The 22,778-nt window shown below is 47.7% G+C and overlaps 1 protein-coding gene across 4 annotated transcripts; it reads right to left on the bottom strand.

The window, feature by feature from the left end:
• Positions 1-335: 335 nt before the first annotated feature.
• Positions 336-8,043, bottom strand: KRT2 (keratin 2, type II). Of its 4 annotated transcripts, none has more exons than XM_012002130.1 (10): positions 7,357-8,043; positions 6,141-6,355; positions 5,716-5,776; positions 4,818-4,913; positions 3,978-4,142; positions 3,535-3,660; positions 2,487-2,707; positions 1,300-1,332; positions 1,128-1,187; positions 336-1,052 (listed from the first exon to the last, which is right to left on the bottom strand). In XM_012002130.1, the coding sequence occupies exons 1-10, from the start codon at positions 7,978-7,980 to the stop codon at positions 797-799; spliced, it is 1,857 nt and encodes a 618-aa protein (XP_011857520.1). In that variant the 5' UTR covers positions 7,981-8,043; the 3' UTR covers positions 336-796. The 4 variants fall into 4 exon arrangements, with proteins under 4 accessions (XP_011857520.1, XP_011857514.1, XP_011857498.1 ...); XM_012002124.1 differs by having other exon boundaries at positions 336-1,197; positions 1,298-1,332; positions 7,357-7,652; positions 7,689-8,043; XM_012002108.1 differs by having other exon boundaries at positions 336-1,197; positions 1,298-1,332.
• Positions 8,044-22,778: the final 14,735 nt, after the last annotated feature.

The following is a 22,778-nucleotide window of genomic DNA, read 5'->3' as shown; positions in this document are numbered from 1 at the left end:
CCCGGACCAAAGCCCTTGTGGAAAGGGGGAAGGGCAATCTGTGGGAAATGCTCAGGAAGAATGGGTTTTTCTAGTAAAGAGACTCTTCCATAAATCCCCCGTCCACCTCCCGACAATGCCACCGCCCCCAAGTCTGCTAAATACTTTCTGAGAACAGCACACCCATCCCCGGGCTCCGGGGTAACCTCTCCCCCATCCGTCCAGAGGCCGGCGTCTGGGCTTCCCTCAGGGAGGCATGCTCCTCACCCAGGAGACCCTCCTTCATGCCCAAACCTCCCTTGTCTGTGGCTGCCCACTTCCACCAACGTTTGACATCACGCAGACAGCACACGATATGAATTGCAAATGAAGTTTATTACGAAGACCCCCAGACCACAGCACTTCCGAAAGCAGGGTGGACAAGAGGAGCTATATACACAGAAACACATTTCCCCCCGGCACTGCCAGGCTTAGAGATGAAATCCCTGTGTGGGCCTGGGTCCTCAATAGAATACCCATCTGGAAAATGGGCAATGCAAAGAGGCATGGTGGGGGCGAGAACGGGGCATGGCTAGAAGCGCAAACCTAGACAGCACAGATTCCACCCCAGAACACAGAGGCGTCACTGGCTCTAACTAACTGGTTTGGAGAAAAGATCTTGCAAAAACTGTATGTGGACATTCTGTTTCCTCAAAATGCCATCAGAGATAAATGACAAAATTTAACCTGCTGCCAGTTAGAGGTACAGAGACAGGCTTCTACATTCTGGAGTGGGAGAGTCTAGGGTGGGAGAGTCGGTGGTGGTGGGGGCTCATCTTTATCTAAAAGAGAAGGTCACGCTGGAACCAAGAGCTTCACCTGAGCTACTCTTTACAGAACTGGAACCTCCCCCTCCAGAGCTATATCCTCCTCCAGAGCTGGAGCCTCCTCTAGAGCCACCTCCAGAGCTGTGTTTTCCACCTCCAGAGCCATATCCTCCTCCAGAGCCAGAGCCGCCTCCAGATCCGTATCTTCCTCCAGAACCACCGCCAGAGCCGTATCCTCCTCCAGAGACAGAGCCTCCTCCACCACCGCTTCTGGAGCCAGACCCTCGGCCTCCAGAGCCATAACTGCCACTTCCAGAGCTATATCCTCCTCCGGAACTGGACCCTCTACCTCCAGAACCTCCAAAGCCAGCCTTGGATGCCACATTTGATGAAATGGTGCTGCTTGTCACAGCTGCAGAGAGAGGTGGTGTTACCACAGAGATTATGACTGCCTCTCCCTGTCTCCACCCAACACAACACCCCATGGAACAGGACCGCACCCCACTACTTACACACAGTCACATTGCTGCTGAGGTCTCCAGACATCCTGTCAGGGAGAGAGAAAAAACAAGCTGTGGTGGAACACTTACGTCGTGTATGCATGTTATTTTACAACTTCCACCCACAAATGTGCAGTTCAGCCTCTCTAAGCCACCACCAGGGCTTACACATCCCACTTTCTTCTATGCTGCCAGGTCACACAATGATGACAGACCCCCTTCCATTTATGCACAACCTTGCATCTCAATCCATCTCGATTTTTGCTCTGATAAAAAAATGAGCAGTTGTGTAACGGATCCAAGGTAACTGAAAAGCAAATTCACTTCCAACTTTGCAACCCATTTTTGTATTTAAATCCATCTTGGAGAATCTGTTATTCAGAATCCATGCCACACCAGAAATTTTACAATGAGGCTGCCTGTGAACATTCAGTTCAGAAAGAACTGTGACTCTGTAGAGCCTCCCCATTCCTCTCTTCTTCTCATCCTCTTCAGCTTCAACTGAAAACTTTCCCACTTCCTCTTACAAGCTGGGCATAGGAGGCATCACCTCTAGACAGGGACAGAGCAACCTCCTGAAGAAAGCCACTCCCTCTTTGTCATGCTGGCTTGCTGATGGTCTGGGGTAGCTTTTCCCCTTCCAATTGCTTCAGCTAGATTAAGTCACCCAAGATGCTGATAATACGGACCAAGAAGCAAATGATGCCTCTTTGAAAGTTAGCAAATGGTTCCGTTTGTCACTCCAGAAACCTACAGAGAACTGGGGCTGGCACCTGCTCCGGTCAGCACGTCCCCAGCAGTCAGCACATTCCAAGACATCATCTCCCTCGTTCTGGGTCACATGGTGGAGGGTACAGAGGCCACTCACCCTATGGACCTAGAGACCAATGTTTCAGACTGTCTAGGACTAACCTGTTTTCCCACAATTTTGTTTTCACTTTCAGAAAAGACCAGGATGTTTAACTTACTGCTTAGTTTAATTTAACATGCCTTATGCATCATTTCATATCAATAAATGTACAACTCTCCCATCATGCTTTGTGTCCTGAGTTTCTGCTTGGGGAACACAGGGAATGTCAGCTCTCAGTCATCAGGAGGCCCTGCCCCATCCTCTGCTTTCCCTGTCTTTGCCTCCAGCCCTGGCTCTGGGAGAAAGGAGAGGACCGGCCAGGGTCCCCTTCTCCCTTCCCAGTGCTCTCACCTGCACTCCTCTCCCTCCAGCAGCTTGCGGTAGGTGGCAATCTCCACATCCAGGGCCAGCTTCACATTCATCAGCTCCTGGTAGTCACGCAGCAGCCGTGCCAGGTCCTCCTTGGCCTGCTGCAGGGCCTCCTCCAGGTCATTCAGCTTGTTCCTGGCATCCTTGAGGGCATGCTCACCACGCTGCTCAGCATCTGCGATGGCATCTTGCACATTCTTACACTATGAGAGGACAGAGAGTGGCATCTGCGATGGCATCTTGCACATTCTTACACTATAAGAGATGGACAGAGAGTGGATCCTGCCTGACGGAGGGGGACAGAGAGCAGAGGTGTTTGAAGTGCAGGAAGCCAGAACCACTGGCCCCCGGGAGTGTTAGGTCCCCTCTGGAGTTTATGCAAGTCGCAAGCAACTGTGCTAAGACTTACTGCTGTCTCTGGCACATCTTCTTCCCCTGTCACCTTTGATGACACCCTTTGGCTTTCCCCATAACGCCCTTTGATCCTCACACCACAGGGCCAGAATCATGATCCCATTTTACAGATGGAAATGAAAATATCTGAAATGGTCTGCTTGGCAAAGCTTCTGCTGCTGATGGAATCCACTCTCTACCTCTATCTTTTCTATTCCAAAGCTAACGTTCAACCCCAGGCCAGCTGCCCCCAGCACTCACTGCCTCTCTATGAAGCCAGTCGGCTGACGCTTAGGGCCTGTGCTGAGCACAAACGGGAAGCTCCATCTGCAATGCGCGGCAAATCAATCAAACTAACGTTTGCTCTATTTGTTATGACTCCCTTTTCCTCACATAAACAAGTGAGCACAATTCTTCCCCTTCGCTAATCCTTACTTTGGAATGTCTCTTAGAGCACTCTAAAAATTGTTATAATAAGCCTTAAATTATGTTAAACTGGGGAATTTGAGATCGATACATGCTAGAGTGCAATATATCAGTGTCTCTCATCTCTCACATGCACACTCACACAAAACCACACTCTCACGCACACCCAGAGACAACCTCCCGCCCCTCCCTGGACAGGACTGGGCCTCACCTGCTTCTTCACATGTGCGATCTCCCCCTGCAGCCTCTGGATCACGCGGTTCAGCTCGCTGATCTCTATCTTGATCTCTTTCAGGCTGTCTCCATGTTTCCCGGCAGTCACCTGGAGCTCCTCATACTGATATGGGGAGAGGAAGACAGTTTGCAAGGAAGTTCCAGCATGGCTCACATTCCAGAGTGACTGGAGTGAAGGAGAGCTCGTTACTGGTCCAGGGAGGGTCAACCTAGCTAAATGTCATGGCTGCATTCATGAGAGGTAGGGACTGTCTCACATGCCCAAAAGGACTTGGTGCCATTCTCAACATCCTTTCTTGGGAATGGTGCCCAACTTCCATTAGACAAAAAACTAATAATCTTACTGTACACTTTCCAGCTGGGGGTGCAACCCAGCTCGTGGCAGGGAGCTGTGGCTCTTCCTACATTCCCTGTACTTGCCTTGCTGTGGTACAGGGCCTCTGCTTCATCCTTGCTCCTCTGGGCGATCTCCTCATACTGGGCCTTGACCTCAGCAATGATGCTATCCAGGTCCAGGTGGCGGCTGTTGTCCATGGAGAGGATGACGTTGGTGTCAGTGACACTCTGATGCATCTGGGATATCTCCTACAACACACAAGGAAGGTCTGGTTGTGACATCCTGCCACAGTCACACTCAGACAGGAGGCCTCTGTCTCCCAGCATAAGGGAAATGCAGACCCTCAGACTAAGCATACACTAGGTGGGATGAAAATCACGTAACCATCTACTCCTGGGCCCCTCCCAAGGTTGTCCTCAGAATTGTAGGGAGAGGCGCCTGTGTTTCTGAGCCTCCTAGTTAACAATCTTCACCACGTAGGCCAGTTATGATAAGTGCCCCCAGACAGAAGCTGGCCCATGGCAAATACCTTAAATGGTACTTCCTGTTTCAGAAATCATCTGAGCGCCCTTGAGTTGGGGAGGGGGATAGGAGACGAATGCATTTTGATCTCTGAAGTACAGTAGGCACAGGAATGGGCACAGGGCTTGTCTCTTCCCCAGAGGAACTGGACTTTTGGGGAATGGAGGGAGGGGAAGCTGTCCTGGTGTTTCCTGAACCTTACTTCCTATAACGTTGGAGGAGAAAATTCCTCACCCACAAGACCTATGCTATGAAAGCCCCCCCAGTGGCCTAGAATGAGGGCAGGTTGAAGTCAGCTGGTCCATAAACCCCACTTCTGCCACTTTTTCACCAAGCGGAAAGGACTTTCCTTTGGTGAGAAGGGTGGGAAGTAAGGGTCTGTCCTGGAGCAGCCTCCTTACCGCATCGTAGAGAACTTTCAGGAACTCAAGATCCTGGTTCAGCAGGTCCACCTTGGACTGCAGCTCCACCTTTATCATGTAGGCATTGTCCACGTCCTGCAAGAAAGGTTGCGGCCTCTGGTGTATGGTTCCCTGTACAGGCCTCTTCCTCTCTCTGCCACTCCCCTCTACTCAGTCCCTGCTGGCTCCCCTCTAACATCCCAGCCTGAGCCCTGTCTCCATGGGACTTCTTTTGTCGTACAGTTCACCATACACCTCTGCTAGGGACTTCGTGCCCACGTTCACAGCTCACACCCCTCAGGACCATCAGAGCTTCGAGGTGACCAAGCTTTGCCAACCAGCCCTTCCCTCCTGCTTGAGACACAGTGTGTTTCTACAATGGGATACAATGTTATTTGTGGGCTTCCACAGTCCTCAGCTCTCTCATCCTGTCTGTCCATCTCACCTCTCCAGAATTTCCCCCAGAATATACACCAAAGCCCCTGCAGGACCCAGGAGGAGAACCCACGCTTTTGGCCTACAACCTCAAACCTTTGTCAACACAACCAACAGCAACTTTAAGCAGGCATTCTAAGGGAAGTCCCATTCCTTCCTCAGCTCTTTAGAAGGAGAATAAAAAGAGAATTGGTGTTTGCATTTATCATGATTCAATAGAGGCTTTAAGTGGGTTACTACTGGGAAGCGTTCTACCAAAAATGCAGAACAGCTTTGAAAACTGTATTCAGAAGCTTCACCTACAGAGACACTTTTGTTTGCAAGAGAATGGGCCATAGGTCTCACTCCTTTCTCTGGCTGCTGCTTTTGCACTCACAGTTGATTTCCAAACTGTCTGCTTAGACACGATGGGGCTGTGAAACACTCCTATCCCCAACCCCAGCCAAGACATTCTCTTGCTCACCTTCTTAAGTGTCACAAAATCATTCTCAGCAGCTGTGCGCTTATTGATTTCATCCTCATACCTATTGGGACCCAGATGATACAACAGTTAGATTAGCTCCCCTTTAATTTTTTCTTTTCCTTTTTATTCTGGATTCACCCATAATGCCCCATTCTCTGCGAGTATTAAACACTTTTTAAATGTCTAAATTAAAACTAAGATTTCCAAACCAAAGATATATTTTTATAAACTAACTCTCAAACATATAAAAAACAAAAATGATCTCTAAAGCCTCACTGTCTTCTTCACAAATAATCAGCAAAGATACATATGCCTCTCCCCATTACCACCACAAATGAAACTGGGAGATAAGTGACTTTCCAGGGAATGATCAAATGGCTCAGTGCAATGTTTATCTCCACTCAGCGTTTTACTCTGCCACTTACTTCTTCTTATAATCCTCCACAAGATCCTGCATGTTGTTCAGCTCTGAATTCTGTGATGTTCTTTCTGCAGTGAGCCCATCCAGATATCTCTTGAGGTTGTCGATATACCCCTGGAAGATGGGCTCCAGGTTGATGGTGCGGGTGCCAACATTCATTTGTTGTAGAAGCTCCCATTTGGTCTGTAACACCTGGTTCTGCTGCTCCAAGAACCGCACCTGCCATGACCAGAAGGAGAGCACATGAGCTCTGGATCATCCTTCACACCAGCAAGCCATGCTGGCCAGGGGCAGCTCAGGTGCTGCTTCAGGACCTCCAGAAGTGTCTGAGGCTAGATGCCGAGTCATGACTGGCAGAGCTTCTGAGCTCCCTGCTCTCACCCCTGGAAAGTCCCACAGACTCCTAATGCTACATCCGGCTCTCTCTATGCAGAGGAGTCTCTTTGCTGCTTCACTGCTCACTGGTTTGTTTGCAGCTGCTCCCAAGACTCTAGGCCATTTCCCTCCCCCATCCTGGTTGAATTTCCAGCCAAGATCCCATAAATTCTAGGAAAAACCAAAAGCAGGCATCTGCTGGCACTGCTCCCAAGGGTGCTGAGTATGACAGTCCTGGAGGGCAGGGCTCCTTAGCCTGATTTTTAAGAGCCTTGTAAATCCCTGCCTATTTCAATGCAGATAAACCAAGACAGGTTCATCTGCCTTGAAATAGGAGAAAACCCAGTAACACTCCAAAGTGACGCCAATAAAGACTTTATGGATCACAAAACTGAGAACGCTTCTCTTGAAGGCAGGAATTTCCTGCATTCCCAAGCAGATATCTCAGGTTCAGCTTTCCAGAATTTAATAATCACTGCTAAGGAAGGAAACACCACCTCAGAAGACGATGGCTTCCAAAACCTGCTGCTCAATGGCCTGTCCCAAGGATCAGTTCAATACTTACCTATATCCACTTTTTATGGTTTTCAGAATTTTCCATAAATATTATTTATATGGACTGTAACAATAAGGCCAAAGGGACAAATGCTTCCTAAGTGCAGGCTGTTATGGGAAATGTAACCCACAAAGCTGGCGTCTTTCCCATCTGGAAACTGCAAATGACCCTGGCTACTGCAGTATACCACTGGCTCCTAAGAAACACAAATCTGTGCCGTTTTCTTTTCAGTTGGCGCTGAAAGTGAGGTGGCCTGAGCATCAGTGGGAGCCGTCTTCTCCGGACTCACCTTGTCAATGAAGGAGGCAAATTTGTTGTTGAGAGTTTTGATCTGCTCCCTCTCCTGGGCCTTCACATTCTGGATCTCTGGGTCAACTTTCACGTTGAGAGGCTGCAGGAGGCTCTGGTTGATAGAGACTTCGTGGATGCCACCACCAGGGTATCCTCCAGGCCCGAAGCCACCAGGACCCCCAAAACCTCCAACACCACCAGGGCCCCCAAAACCTCCAAAGCGGCCTCCACCAAAGCCGCCTCCACCAAAACCACCACCTCCGAAGCCACTGCCGCCTCCAAAACCACTGCCGCCTCCAAAGCCGCTGCCGCCTCCAAAGCCGCTGCCGCCTCCAAAACCACCTCCTCTGCCACCAAATCCACCACCGGCGCCAAAGCCACCACCTCCTCCAGCCACACTAATGGAGATGCTCTTGGTCCCTCCAAGGCCAACAAGACTCCGACTGCCAAAGCCGCCTCCACCGAAGCCCCGGCCACCACCACCATGGCGGCTCAAGCAGGAGAAGCTGGAAGTTGATCTCCGGCTTCCACCAGACACCACAGCTGAGCCGCTGCTGAAGCCCCGGAATCCTCCTCCACCTCCTCCTCTTCCTCGAGATTTGCAAGAGATCTGACAACTCATGATGCCTTTGTCCAGGGAGGAAAGTCGCAGGCTCTTGAGAAGAGTCAAGGCTGGAGACTCAACTCTGCTGCTGGGAGGCTTTCAGGGTCCCCTTGTATACCTGCCAAGTAGGTGTTGTGTACATGGGTGTGGACCCACTTATACATGGGTTTGGTCTGCCTGGGAGCTATTCCTGGCGCGTGATTATCAAGCTAATAGCCATTAAAAATCTACTAATCAGCTCCATCCCAGAACTTGCTTTGATTGCAAACTTCTGTTTATCTGGGCATCTGTCTTGCAATTTGATTTTTGTAAAATCATCAAAAGAGGAGATCAGGATTTGGGTTTCTCAATCTGGAAAAGGACCTCATGCAGAATGCTGCTCCCTGTTCTGGACCTGCCCAAGGGAGGTTGGCTATCACCCATGCTTGTGCAGGCTCACCACCCCAGTTCAACAATGAAAGGGATGACGGGTTTAGAGACTGCAAGAGCCCCTCAGTGCCAGCCTTGTCATTCTCCTTGTTTTTCCCTCTTTCCCAGAAAGAGTTCCAACCAGGGCAGGAGAGACTGCGACGGTCTTAAATGACCTTCAGTGCTCATTGGAAATCGACCTCCTCTTACAGAAAGAAATTGACCTGGGATACTGCAAAAGAGTTGTCGATTTTCAAAATATCTTGGCTCTTTTCTTCCCGTGACACCAAAAATACACAATAACTAGGCACTGAATAGAGATTTTGTATAACCATGATGGTTTTTATAACCATCAACTGTCCCTCGTCTACATGAACACCCAGAGGATGAGGGTATAAGAAAAGTTTTGCTGTTTCTGGACCTGTGTAACGTGGGACACCCAGTGAAAGTTTGCAAACCAAGATCCAAGTGTTTATTGATTCAGTCAGTCACTAATCACGTATTGCCTGGTGATCCTGGGAAGTGATTAAGAAGTCAGGCTCTTCAGTGACATCCACAAATGCATGAGTATAAGAAGACCATCCAACCTGCACAGAGCACTCACACTTAAACTCAACCACTTCCTCTGTCCATGTGGCCAACTATGTGGGAGAGGCACTTTGGAGTAATAAAACTGAATTTAGTCAGAAGTTCTGGGTTTGAGTCCCAGTTTTGCCATTTATTGGCTGTGAGGCCTTGAATGAAACCCTGAGGCTCTGCGGTCCTAGCTATAAAATGGGAAATTCGTATGAAGTGTTTTGAAAACCATGGTGGACAACAAAATGTCAGTATCATTATTATTTGGGGGGGTGGGACAAAGATAATTCCTTTTCCTTTCCCCCTTGCCATGTTACTGTCTTCTGGCTACTATGAACATGCACTCTCCACAGGCACCATAAATTACAGAACCGGGTGGTTCAGATCCTAGTACCAAGTTATCACAAAATAATGTAAAAAACATAAGCTTTGAGGTCAAATCCCAATTTCTTGTATCTTAGTTAAATGACCTCAGATAATCCATAATCTTCTTTGAGCCTCAGTTTCCTTATCTATAAAAAGTGAACAAGAACAATAAGAATATGGCTATTGTGAAAACAGAACAATACACACATGTGCTAAACACAGTTCCTAGTTCATAGCAGAAACTCAATAAATGCTATTCACCCTCCTGCATCTTCCCCACCAGGTTTCCAATCCTATGTCTTAACTACTGTTCAAGGTATTTGATTTGCAGTAAAAGAACGCTGAAGGAAACAAATCTACATGTCTCCTCAATTTTTTTTTCCAATCTGGTTTGTATAATTATAATCATGCAAACAAATCATGAAGCTAACAGCTTTGGAGAGAGTCTCAATCCAAAGCAAAATGTGTCATTATCTATAGATATCTGAGCAATGCCCTAGTTGTCCCTTACTCCAGCAAGACTGTGCTCACACTGTGGCAGCTTCGGGGGTGTCTTAACGCCTCTATGAAGGAAATTGAGCCAGATTTGTGCTAGGCACTGAAACTGTATGTTTTACTACATTTTAATTCTGCCCTCACACCCTGGTCTCCCTCCCCACTCTCTCCACTGAACATCTTCTCCTTCTAGACCCATTCACCAATTTTTGAAAGTCAAGTTGAAAGAGAGTCCTCCTACTCTCTTGAAATGTGGAGAGTAGAATTAATGCAACTTGAATATTATGTAACATTTTATTTCTATATTTTTAAATTTTCAACTTTTACATAATCTCAATGTGCTTTTCTAGGTAATATGCTTTGCATTCTTTAAAAAAGTGAAATGGAAGTTAAGAATCTTGGTCTGGTTGTGATTTTGCCTCCACCTAAACGAGTATCCTCAACTTCTTCATCTATAAAGCAGGAACATTCATCCTGAATCCCCACTGTCCCACAAGGACATTGACCTATTGCTGCAAAGACTGTTAAGCTTTACTATCTCTGAGAACAGAACAGGAATCCTGTAGAACAAAATCCTTCTTCCTGTTCCCCACTTTTTCTTTCAACAAGCTGCCAGCAAGCCCAAGATCCTAAATGCTTCTCCTCATAGGTTTTCAAAAGCTCATCTATTGGCCAGTGGGGCAGAAAAAATGAGCCCCCAGTATTAAGCAGAGAAGGGATTAACTGTCTAGCCAACAGGAAATAAACTCTCAACCAGGTGTGGATGCTAACACTAGAGTCTCCAGGTAGGAATTCATTTCCCTCTCTTCTGTTCTCCTTCAGAGGCGGTGTGTCTACCTCCCTTACAGCCTCATCATCACAGTCTTCCTTGTGTGACAATGAACCATGTCCCAGGACTTCTGTAGGGAAGGGACAAGGCCATATTTATCTTTACCCCAAACCTTCATCCCCTCAGCACTGAGAATCACTTGAGGAATATTCCAAAAAAATCATTTCTATGGTTTTTGGTTTGGAATTGCAGGTTTTTCCAGATGTGTGCATGTGATGCTGGCAATGCTCGAAGTCTTCGCAGCCTTTCATGGACCTGTCGCCCAAAGGGCCCACTTAGAGTTGTCTCAGGTTTCTGTCTCAGCCCCGATCGGGGTTCTCTCCTCCAGCCAGTGAGCTTAGTCTCTCCTTCCCAAAGACTCAGTGCATCAGCTGGAGACTCAGGGCTGCTGAGCCCTCGGGGCATCTGGCTCCTACCACCTTGGAATGGAAACCAACAGTTTGGGTTTAAGAAAACCAAACCAAAAAAAAAAAAAAAAACCCGCCTCTTCCAGCCCCTGCTGCTGGGCTCAGGCTGCTCAAGGAGACCAGAATCCTTAGACAGTCCAATACCATCATGAAAGAAGTTAGGAAGACAGAGAGGCGAGTCAGCAGGAGGCTGGAACATGCTGAGCAGCAGGTCAGCTGGAAGCAGAAGCCTCCACGGGCAGTGGCTGCCTGGCCTCTGTGTGGGCTGCTGGCTTCCGGTGCCTTCCATCAGAGTGCCCAGGTGCTGCTCCAAGGAGCTCTGCAGCTCCCATGGCTCCCAGAAAAGAAGGGACAAGAGGCGCCCAGCAGGAGAGACTTACTCAACATCTCCCTGCAGGGCATTCCTTCATAAATGATCATTTTAAAACTGCCTACTCAGTCTCTCTTCCCAGCCCCTGACCCAGTTCTCCGTCTTGGCCCAGGCTCCCCTCCTTTCTTACCTAACATCTCCTTTTCAGTTTTTGGTTTTTTTTTAATCGACCCCTTTTCTTACAGCGAGACGCGTAGTTGTTTGATTTTCAGGTGCCCTGACCAAACTGGTTATGACTGAGAAGCCAGGCTGGCAGGCAGCCACGTCCACCCTGCGCGTGAAGCACCAAACATTCCCACTGTACAGAGCCCATTCTGAAACGAGGAGATTCCAGGACACACACGGCAGGCTTATCAGGAAAGCAGGGTGTGTCCTCTGCTCAAAAACAATGCCGACCTCAGAAGCAGAGGAGGAGAGAGGGAGGGACACTGCCCAGTGCATGGCAGGGACCCCACACATGGTTGAACAAGACAGCAAGCGGGTATGAGCCATCGGTGGAGGACGGCTCTGGCACAGTGCCTAGCACAGAGCGAGTCACCTCCTTTCCCATTGCCAAGGCCATGTCATGTGTAAGTCTAATTTTCCAAATGGACCCCAGAATATCTGACCCAGAAAGTGGCAAGTGACACAGTTTAGTTTTATTCTCAGCAGAATCAGTCTCCAGTTGAATTAGCTCAGCTGCACACCACAGGCTACTGCAACTCCCAGGTGCCTGGGCCTTGTTTGCTAAACTGCGGTCTAGTTAATGATACTAGTGTGACGTGTGGCTGTGTGTTCTCAACTACAGCAAGTCTTCATTCACACAGAGAGAGCCTCAAAAGGGTCCTCTGTGAAAAGCTCTTGCCCTTCTCATGCCTTCCTCACAGTGCAGAGACTCCTCCAGGTTTCACCTGATTAAATGCTGTCCCCTTCTTCCCCAACTTCTCCATCTAGAGGAGCCTTCCAACTAATTCTATATTGTGCTGCTGCCACTGAGAGCTGGAATTCACTTTGGGTGCCTCCTCCTGGGTATCCATCAGTTCTTTAGCAGCAGCCTGTGCCCTGCACCACAGGAAACTCTAACAGACATCCCAGCCCTCACCTGCTCTCCCACACCAGCCCCACCTCCCTGCCCCATCAATGAGAGCTGCCCCCACCCCCTTGTGAGCTCTTTCACCTCTTTCAAGGTTTCTTCATTTGTTCGGCTAGAGGTCATTGCAGAAGAAGGCAGGTGGGAAAACATCCCCTCACCAAAAATCAAAGAGAATAAGCATGAAAATTAATTGAATGTTATAAGAACAAATTCAAGAGACTCCTGCTCCTTTTTCTAGCAACAAAGTTTTTAGAGACACCGTCAGACCTGTGGGTGCCGGGATGCCTCTTGTTGGAAGCAAAGGCCAAAGGCTTGATTCTGGATGACCTGATTGCTCCAGGGATTTTTATGAAGCAAAGAAAAAAAGGAAGATAAAACTGCTCAAAATTCTCTGGACAGTTTTTTTTTCCACCACAAACTCTTCTTTAAAAGCCTTTCACTTCTAAAAAAGCAGGTGAAATCATTGCTAATTAAGCAATTAATGTTTAACAGAGCTAGTAGAGTCATTCATGTGAGATTATTAAATTTATGACCTGAATTATATTTTTATGAGCCACAGGCACACTTCATAGCCCATTGGGTATTCAAAGAAATATATTAGTCTCTATTTAGAAGTGCATTTATAAGGGAAGGCATGTGACAAACTTGGAGGAATGTGTTTAGGAGTGAAGGTTGGGTTCCTCTGCCAGTAGCCAGCCCTGTCACCTTGGCATGTCACCTCCCTTCCTGGGTCCCGCTTTCCTCCCCTGTGGACTGAGAGATTTGGAAACCAACAGGAACAGGGTGACTCCTAGATAAGGAGGTAGAGGACGTGCATTCTATTTGCAGCCCTGTGGCCAACTGCCTCCAGAACCTAAAGAAACTTAGCTTTTCTGAGCCTTGATTTTCTCATCTGTAAAATGGAGGCACTGGGCTACAGCAATTCCTTCCATTTCAAACATCAGTTTGTGCTTTAAATGGACACAATAACTAAAGCCCCGAGAGCAGATGCAAACTCTGGCAAAGTGGAGACACAAAATGTGCAGACACAGACCCTACTTTCGGTTATTTTCTCACCAAGAGATGAAGGAAGAAATGGCAGCAGTAAAGTAGACAAAGGCAAGCCAGAGAACAGGGAGAAGGGCAAACAGGTACACTGCAGCTGAAGAGGAGGATTTGCCATCAGGCAGGAGCTGCCATCAGTCAGGGCCTGAGAGGCATGAGTTCATTATATCTTGATTCCCCAACTCTAAGCTCCTCAGGGGCTTATATCTCTTGTTTTTCTCAAGGATACCTAGAAGTAGAGTAGATCCGTAAATAGTAGTCCTTTGAAATGACCTCTCACCATTTCCAAAAGCTAAACAAAGTCTCTCAGATCCAGGTCCATTGCTTCTCCTTTAATTCTTTCTCTTCCCTTGGCCTCAGCATACCCGGGGCAGACACGGAACTTTACCTCCTCTTCTGTAGCTCCTTGTCGAGCACTGGGGAAAGTTTTGTGGAAAGTTTGCCTGGGTTTGGAGGGGGCTCTGGGTGTGTAAAATCTCCAGGCTCTCTCCCCTCCCTTGGGTGAACATTGCTTTGCTGCTCCTGGCATATGCCTGGACACCCTGCCTCGTTTGGGTTTGCGTGCTTCAGGCTGTGTCTCTCCCACTCAGATCAAGACCAAAGATGCCAATCTCATGGTCTCTCCAGTAAGACCCTTTGGAAATCTGTATGGTTCTGCATGGACCCGCCTTCCCCACCAGGCCTCCACATTGGCACTCCACTGGCACTTACACACTACAGCCTATGTGCTGGGGGCTTCCCAGGACCCCTCTTTGAGGGTAGGCCCCAGACACCGACTCCTCTGGTCTGGAGTCCTCTGGAAGCCCATTAATATATCCATGAACTCAGCTCACTGTCCATACATTGGAAGACCAGATGGTGCCTGCACTTCTCTCGGTACAGGGATTAACTCCATGCCATTCACACTACTACGCAGAAATGATATTTTTCTGGTAAGGAGAAAAGAGATGATAATGACAGAATTTTATAATGGGGACATGATGGCAGGCTTGTCTGGGCAAATTCATGAAACCAGATTACTGCCAACATTTTCCACTGCCTGGTCCTGTGCAGACACTAATCATCAAGACACACGCAGAGGCCTTTGCAGTGTCTGATGTTCTGGGTTTCTGCTCAGGCCCAAAGGGGTGGAGACATTAGTGGGCAAGCACAAAGGAGGGGAGGGCTGCTGTGGTGGTGGTGGTGGGCCAAGGAGGAGTTGGCAGGGGCAATATAGTAGGCTATCATACTGAATGTGAGGAAGAGAGGCTCTTCCCTCCTCCCATGTCCCAGGGAGTTTATGTCACCTACTAGAATGGCCAGAGAATGTGGGGATCCTTCCCCACCACTCAGAGTGTGAATATAATTCACAGCCTCTTCAGTGTAGCATTGCCAAGATAGCAGAGAACTGTCCGGGGCCTTATTAAGACCCAGTTTCAGAGGCCCTCATCCTGCTGTCTCTGGGGACAGAGGCATGGACACAGACTGCCATGCGTGGTTCTGAGCCCAGGTACAGCTGGAGCAGGAAGGGTGGGCAGGGGGCCCTTGTCCTGCCTATACCCAGGAGCCCTGCACTCATGCAGTGGGCAGTGAGGGGTGAATGGAAGAGGTGGGATGGGGAGTTGCCATCCACAAGGTACAGGAGTCCCCAGTCTCCCTGGGGAGGAGGTCTCAGCAGTGTGGGAAGGCTGGGAGACAGAGAGCTTGGTCTCCTGGGGACTGTTCAAGGGAAGACACCTGGTGGGAGCCACCACGAGAGTGAATCTGCCTGGAAGGAAGGAGGGGAGCCAGTAAGGAAGCACAAAATATGAGCGCCCATCCTGCTGCCAGTCTCTAATGCTGCTGGAAGGCATGGCAGGGCGCCTGCACAGTGTTTTACAGCTCCACACCCTTGGGATTTGATCTCTTACTCACCAGTCACCCTCCTCTAGTTTCCACCTCTGCTTCCCTTCTTCCCTAGACCAGCAGCCAGGAGATTGAGCTCAGCCGGGTCCCAGGAGCCCTCCACATCTTCCGAATCCTTGCTCTTGCAGGAGTTTTCTACACTCCCTCACCCACCCAACAGCTGTGTTGCCTGGCATCCTGGCCCTTCTTGGGGACACCTGCTTTCCAAACAGCAAAACAAGGAGCATCATACTAGAGCAGGTTGGCTGTTTACATTATCTTGGGAAAGCAGACTTTGCCTTTGTCCTAAAACCCAAACGATCATCTGTCAAGGGGTGAGCAGGCTCCCCCTGGTTGCTCTGAGAGCTAGAGGAAAGAGCACTGCCAGGCAAGGGAGGGGAGGGACGGGGGTGAGACCTGATGATAAGGTTGGGAGATGCCAGTTTACGTTTCCTCACTGGTGTTTCAGCAGCAGTGCATGGCACTGAGCTCTCTGGCCTGGAATTGGTGGGGAGCAGCTGCCCCTGCCAGAGAAGACCAGAGTCCCTTCAAAGGACCAGAGGGCACAACTCCTCATCACTCTCCCCAGGCTGATGGAGGGAAAGAAGACTGCAAAGGGAGCATCTGAGGCCGGGTTCAAGGCAGACTTGCCCTGCTCTACCCTGGCTGGTGGAAACCCCAGGCTTTCCGACACTGGGCTGTTGAGCCCTCTGCCTGTCCCCTGTGTCTTTTCTTTGCCTTCTGTCCTCGTATAAAAAGTGACTACAGTATTCCAAGAGAAAACATTGAGAGGGATCTTCTGTTTAGGAAGAAAAGCTAAGTAATGTAATTAAAAGTAATAGCCTAAACCACAATAACTTTTGCACCAACCTAATATCACAATTAACTATCCTTGCGTGGTGCATTGTAACAAGCAAATACTGCCTGTGTACTGGTTAAGGACATGGATTTGTCCCATACACCCGGGTTGAATCCCAGCCCCACCACTTATTGGCCTCTTGGCCTTGGAAAGGTTACCTACCCTTTTGTGTCCTCCTTTTTCTCATCTACAAAGTGGGGATAATAGTAGAGTTGACCCTTTAACAACTGAATGGTTAGGGGGTATAACCCCTCTTGCAGTTGAAAAGTCAAGTATAACTTTTGACTACCTAAAAACTTGACTACTACTAGCCTACTGCTCACCAGAGGCCTTATTGATAACATAAACAGTCAGCACATATTTTGTATGTTTTATATATATTATGGCTGTATTCTTACAATAAAGTAAGCTAGAGAAAAGAAAATGTTTTTAAGAAAATCATAAGGAAGATAAAACATGTTTAGAGTACTGTACTGTATTTATCAATACCATAAGCCTATATCATGTGTTTGCAAGGTCAATTATCTGTAATGTCAGAAATGACAGGTGACTGCAGCTGCAGACCTCAATCTACGGTACGTGTCAAGCAATTCAGCATTTTTTGTAATGTCATGGCTTCTCTCTGTTTCTTGGGAGCACTTCCAGCACCACTAGTGCCACTCTGCACGGGTCCCATTCAAGGTTTACTGTAAAGCACTAAACATAATGAAAAATACGGGAGAACCTCCAGAGATCACTTTTTACTGCTATAAGCAATTTACTGGAGGAGCTAATTGCTCTTGTGGAGATGACTAGCATCACACAGTGTTTTAATCGCAACACTTGAGATCACTGAAGTAGCAACAGCAGGTGACTACAAAATGATTACAGTAGCACATATGTATCATAGTTAATTTTATGCAGTTATGATTTAATAATGCACCTTTACAGTTGCTTACATTTCTCTTGACTTTGGCACTATGTAGAGTCCATGTGTGCACACGTTTTGATAAATTTTAACTTTTCATAATAGATTTGTGTCTATTTATGGGAGTAAGTGATAAAATAGACTAGTATCTACATATATTTTATGCATTTATGACATGCCTAACTTTTGCTTAATTTTTCTGATGTTTCTAGGATACAAGTGCATCTTCACATTTTTTCAAATTGTAACAAATCTCCAAAAATGTTTCCAACATATTTACTGAAAACAAATTCACATATAAGTGGACTGGTTCAGTTCAAATCCGTGTTGTTCACAGTTCAACTATAGTACTTCAGAGTTGTTGTGAAATAAGTGATTTATGTGACACAGCACAATTTCTAGCACAAAGCAAATGTTTCTCCTTTCACATTATCTGTAGAAGTTATAGGAAGTGTCTAGAACTTCCAACATTATGTCAATTTTATGTTATTGCCACAATCTCCTAGCTTGCATCTTGCCACCTGACTATGCACCTCTTACCTTAGTTTACAAGCCCACCCTAACCCTATGCCCTGGAGCTCCTGCCCTGTCTCCAGTCCTGCTCCCAACTGGTGGTCCGCTGCTCCCTGCTCAGTCACTGACTGGCCATTCATTACAAGGCCAGTGGTCATGGATTTAGGATATGAGCCCTCTCTTTATGAATGGGTATTTCTTTTAAAAAGAAGACTCTTTAGTGCTTCAAGACCCACAAGAATGAAGCACAGGACCCCACTTTGGTCCCCACGGAAGCAGTCCTTCCTGCGTACCCAGGCTGCACCGCTGCTTGTTGGCCCCATCCCACTCCCACCTTAGGGTGCCTTCTCAAGGAAGAGCAGCAGTGCTGATGATCGCTCCTTTCATGTATTACTTCAGGTCCCTGTTGTATGGGTCATTTCACTTTGACACTCTCCCTCTGAAGTAATTAGGGCAAATGTTATCCCATTTCACACATGACCAAACTGAGCCTCTGAGAAAGTGAAGAGACCTGCCTGAGATCACATTAGTGGTGATAAGGCTTGGCCCAATGTCCTCAGACCCCACATCCTTCTGGGAGCCCCACTTGTGCCTTCTCCACCCTCATTCGCCTAATTCCCTGTTCCTAACACAGAGATTGAGTGAGAGTGCTCTGCCCTCCTACAGGTTCTCCACGCCACTCTGGCATCTGTGCTAACAGCTCAAAGACGTGGTAGAAACCACCGTGGCTGACATCTGCATTTCTAAGATGAAGACACTGAGTTCAGTGCTTGTCAAGGCTTCATGACTAAAGGGTAACCGAGCAGGAGCCCGGCCCTGCAGCTCCTCCACTTTGCCACACCAGCCTGACAGCACTGAATTTCAGAGCCAGAAAAGGCCTCAGGTAGACCAAAGTCAGGGGCTTAATAAATACTGCAGTCAACGCTCAATTACCCATAATAATGGAAAATAGGAAGCAAATAGGAGTTGTATCCTTTACAACTTCTAAATCTGTCATTGCCACACTTCCCCCAGGGCTGTTAAGGCATCAGACCAACTGCTCCTCCTATTCACATCCCTGCGGATGGCCAGGAAAGGAGCTAATAGGGTGGGTACAGGGGCAAAATGGTGCAATCCTTGCTTTATCAGGCCCCTAGTAACCACAACTTGATGACTGTCCCACTATAGGATGGACTACATTTGCCCTGGTCCTGCCAGCTGTGCACCCCTCCATGGTGGCACATGGTAGGTCAGAAGTGCCAATGAGGTGGCATGAGGCTCCTGCCACACCACCTTGCCTCAAAACCTTATGTCTTCATCATGGAAACCTTGTTTATCCATTATCAAGCCAAGAGAGAGGATTACTGAGGAGAACGCAGCCAAAAACAGGGCACTCCCTTTGGAACCAGCAGGGTTTCTCCGCTCACAAGCACACCCTAGTAGTTAGCACAGTGTGAATGAAGACACCCAAATGTTCATCTGTGAATGCTAATAATGAATGGTTGCAACTACAGGATCAGCTTGTTCTTCCTTCGGGGACATGGAGGCAGATATCATGTTCTCCACTTGTCTAAAATGCTCTTCCAGCTCCACCAGGTGTAGAACAAAAGGAAATCAACTGTGCTGGCATCAGCAGAAACTTAAGACCGGTAACAAGAGGGACTAACCAACTACTCCACTGCATACAGAGCAGTAATGTGGAGGGTAGGAATGTCTGGATTGTTGGGTCCGGAAAACTAAGCTAAGAACATGCCCTGCCGCACACTTTCGCACTGTCCATATAATTGAGGTTAATTAAGGACCTAGAGCTAAGGGAGGGGCAGGATGGCCTCATCTCAGACCTTGTCTCATGCATACCTCTGCATGTAGACAGGTGACTACAATCCAAGATGGAGCTTGCCTCACAGGATCTTCTTCTCAGACAAGAGTTCCCTTGCACTGGAACTGGTAACATCCCCAGGGATCCCACCTACCTCCCCGCAATTACCGTCAACCCATCCTCCAAGACCCAACTCAACTCAGATGTTCTCTCCTCTTGACTGATGACCCTGGTGCGATGTGGCCCCCTCCTTCCTGTATTCCTCCAGTGCTTACTCTGTCCAGTTCATTGACCAACAAAAACTCACTAATCACTGCAGTAGAGTACACATTCTGCTGCATCCTCAGGATGAAAAGGTAAAGAAGACAGTCCTTGTCCTCAAGAAACTCATTATTCCATAGGTACTCATTTCTGTGGAGTAAATATACCTACCATGGTTGATCTCAAGCAATCAACATGGTGTTACTGAACACGGAGTTAGGAAGAAAAGCAGGCAATTGGCTTTCATGAGCTGGTACAGGCTGGTTCCAGGACACTGCTGGACATCATATGCCAGAAGCAAGGAAACATAAATGGAAAAGTGAGACAGGAGTCAAGGAAGGAGGAACTGTGAACTGGCTTTTAAAGGATGAATTAGAGTCTACACACAGAAAAGGGAGAAAGGAACTCCAGGAAAGTGGAGAGACATTTGCAAAGACCTAACAACATAAATATGTGTGAAAGTTTGGTGTATTTGGAGAACGACAGTACCCTCTCCCCTAAGCCTGACCCAGATGAGAAACTGGTTGACACTCAATCTCCAACAGATGCCCATGACAGGTGTCCTGTGCACATTCTCGGCCAGGACTCTGATGGCCCTGCCACCTGCTTCCAGCCTGCCTCCATCCAGCTCACCCCAACAAGGCCTGGCCTCTGTCCCATGCAATCTCAGGAGAATCTTCTCAATGTCTTTAGGTGTTTGGGCAAGACAGCTGTCCTGAGGAGAAATCATACCAAACAAGGTTTTAAACTAAGGTCAGATGTCCTTATGCATGTTTAATCATCCTGTTCTACATTTGGTGACCTTAAGGACAGATCTTAAAGAAAAGGGATGGCACTCAGTCTTCTATCCCAAAGGCCACTCATCCCAGAGATACAGCTGGCAGCACCTGTCTACGGCTGTGGCTGAACTCCGACAGCCCTTTGCTCATCTCCCTAGTAAAAAGTAAGGCACTGTGCTGAAGTCAGGAGTCCCAGGGCATCCCTAGAAAGACCTCAGAGGTGAGGCCATCCTGACTTAGCTTTTCCTGTCCAGTTCTCCTAGAACCTACTGTTGTGACACCCACTTTCACCCCATCAGAAATTGTCCCCTGGTGAAGCATGCAATAAACTATACTCCCACCCCACCCAGGGATCCCACTTAGGAGAATTGTTACCCTCTGAGGTCTTTACTAAGAGATTGGGCCCTAAACCTTCCCAGTCCCTATCCCCTCACCTTGCTAGTTACTTGTCTCCCTAGGTAGGGATGGTCACCAAGGGCCTTCCCTGGCCCCGGATTGGTCAGACATAGCTACTCCTAATGGCCAGTTGAACTCAGCCTGCCAGAGACAGCTCCCTTATAACCCCTTCACCAAAGGAAATATGGTCTAGGCAGGTGAAAAGACACCCAGTAAAGCCAATAAATGCACATTTCAGACCCTTGAATGTGCTTTTCTAGGACAAGATTCCTCACCCAAGGGGCCCAAAATTAAGGACGCCATGTGTTGCTTTGTTGAGGGATTCTTAACGTATTTTGTTGGAAATAATCAGAAATAAATAAGGCATGCCCCCACCACTCACTCACCCATTTTGGACAACACAAATCATTGGAACAGACATACTTGCAGCTACCTATATTTGTTATTAATGCCAGGACACAGGCAGGTAAAATGGGATGGGAACACAAAAGAATGTTTTTTCCCCTGCGGGAGAGGGTAGGATTCACAGAAGTTCTGGCATTTAACTGGACCTTGAAGAAAATGTTGATGATCAATATTAAAATGCACGCTAATAACTATACCTACTTTCAGGTTACAGCTGCATTCATTCATCTTTACATAGGAAGAGGGTCTAGAATGGAAAGGAAAACTTAATAGTTCTTAGTTGGGGTGAATTTTCTGTTTATTTTGATTTTCTTTCATATGGTTACTAGGCCATTTGTGAAATTTTTCAGTAAAGATAAAAATACATCCCAGTAATTTCATTTGTACTATTTCCCACCCCTCCCCTTTAAACATCCTTATGAGGTGGCTGGAAGATGTAGCTCCTTCAAAGCTGGAAAATTTCTAAAGTTATACAGAACTGCATGACAACTGGGCATGGTGGCACATGCCTGTAGTTCCAGCTACTCGGGAGGCTGAGGCAGGTGGGCTGCACGTGCAGCCTCAGGCTGGCCTCTCCTTCATGACAGACCCCCACCTGTCAACACCCCTACGGAGTATACACAATAAGAACTTGAGCAGGATTGAACCAAATCCATCATAAACAACCCCTGCTCAAGAACTGAAGTCTGACATTTTTTAACTGAACAAACAAAAATGTTCACCAAAACACCTATGAGATCAGGTCACACCAGAACCAAACCTTTATGCTCTTTAAAAGAACTGCTCAAAATATTCTGGGAGTTGAGTCTAGGAATCTTGGGAAAGAAAATTAAAAAGAGAGAGAAAGAAGAATCTGGAGGACTTGTGAGGAGAATGGGGAAAGAAGACAGCCTTGGGATCTCCAGGTTGAAAATGGTCGAATTTCCAAACCGGGGCTGGACTCTCTGCTCAAGTGCCCTTACCTTGGGAAAGACCCTTCTACTTGTTTCTCCAATGCAGCTTAACTCATCTCACAAGACAGCTCCTGCACTATCGGGCAACTGGGCCAGGGTGAAAGTTCTTCTTTAGAGTGATTCCTGTAACTTCCAAGCAAGAAGAGGCTGACCCTCTTCCCTATGAACTATGGTGTGGTTTATGTGGTGTGGTTTATCTTCATTGAAAGTGACCATTGGCCAGGTACAGTAGTTCATGCCTGTAATCCTAAAACTTTGAGAGGCAGAGGCTGGTGGATCACTTGAGCTCAGAAGTTCATGACAAGCCTGGACAACATGGAAAACCCCATATCTACAAAAAGAACAAAAATTGGCTAGGTGCGGTGGCGGGTGCCTGTAGTCTCAGCTACTTGGAATGCTGAGGTGGGAGGATCACCTGCACCCAGGGAGGTTGAGGCTGCAATGAGCTGAGATCGTGCCACTGCACTCCAGCTCTCAGAAACAACACCCTGTCTCAGAAAGAGAGAAAGAAGGAA

Source organism: Mandrillus leucophaeus, unplaced genomic scaffold, assembly GCF_000951045.1.
Source record: "Mandrillus leucophaeus isolate KB7577 unplaced genomic scaffold, Mleu.le_1.0 Scaffold118, whole genome shotgun sequence".
Classification (NCBI taxonomy): domain Eukaryota; kingdom Metazoa; phylum Chordata; class Mammalia; order Primates; family Cercopithecidae; genus Mandrillus; species Mandrillus leucophaeus.
This window is presented reverse-complemented; position numbering and strand designations above follow the sequence as displayed.

What these genes read in the sequence shown, in the direction of transcription:
- KRT2 (XM_012002108.1), bottom strand. Translation starts at nt 7,980, where the DNA reads ATGAGTTGTCAGATCTCTTGCAAATCTCGAGGAAGAGGAGGAGGTGGA. An exon ending in CTGGAGGGAGAGGAGTGCAG is followed by an intron (nt 1,333 to 2,486) that starts GTGAGAGCACTG and finishes TCTCCCTGACAG; the next exon opens with GATGTCTGGAGACCTCAGCA. An exon ending in CAGCAGCAATGTGACTGTGT is followed by an intron (nt 1,198 to 1,297) that starts GTAAGTAGTGGG and finishes CTCTCTCTGCAG; the next exon opens with CTGTGACAAGCAGCACCATT.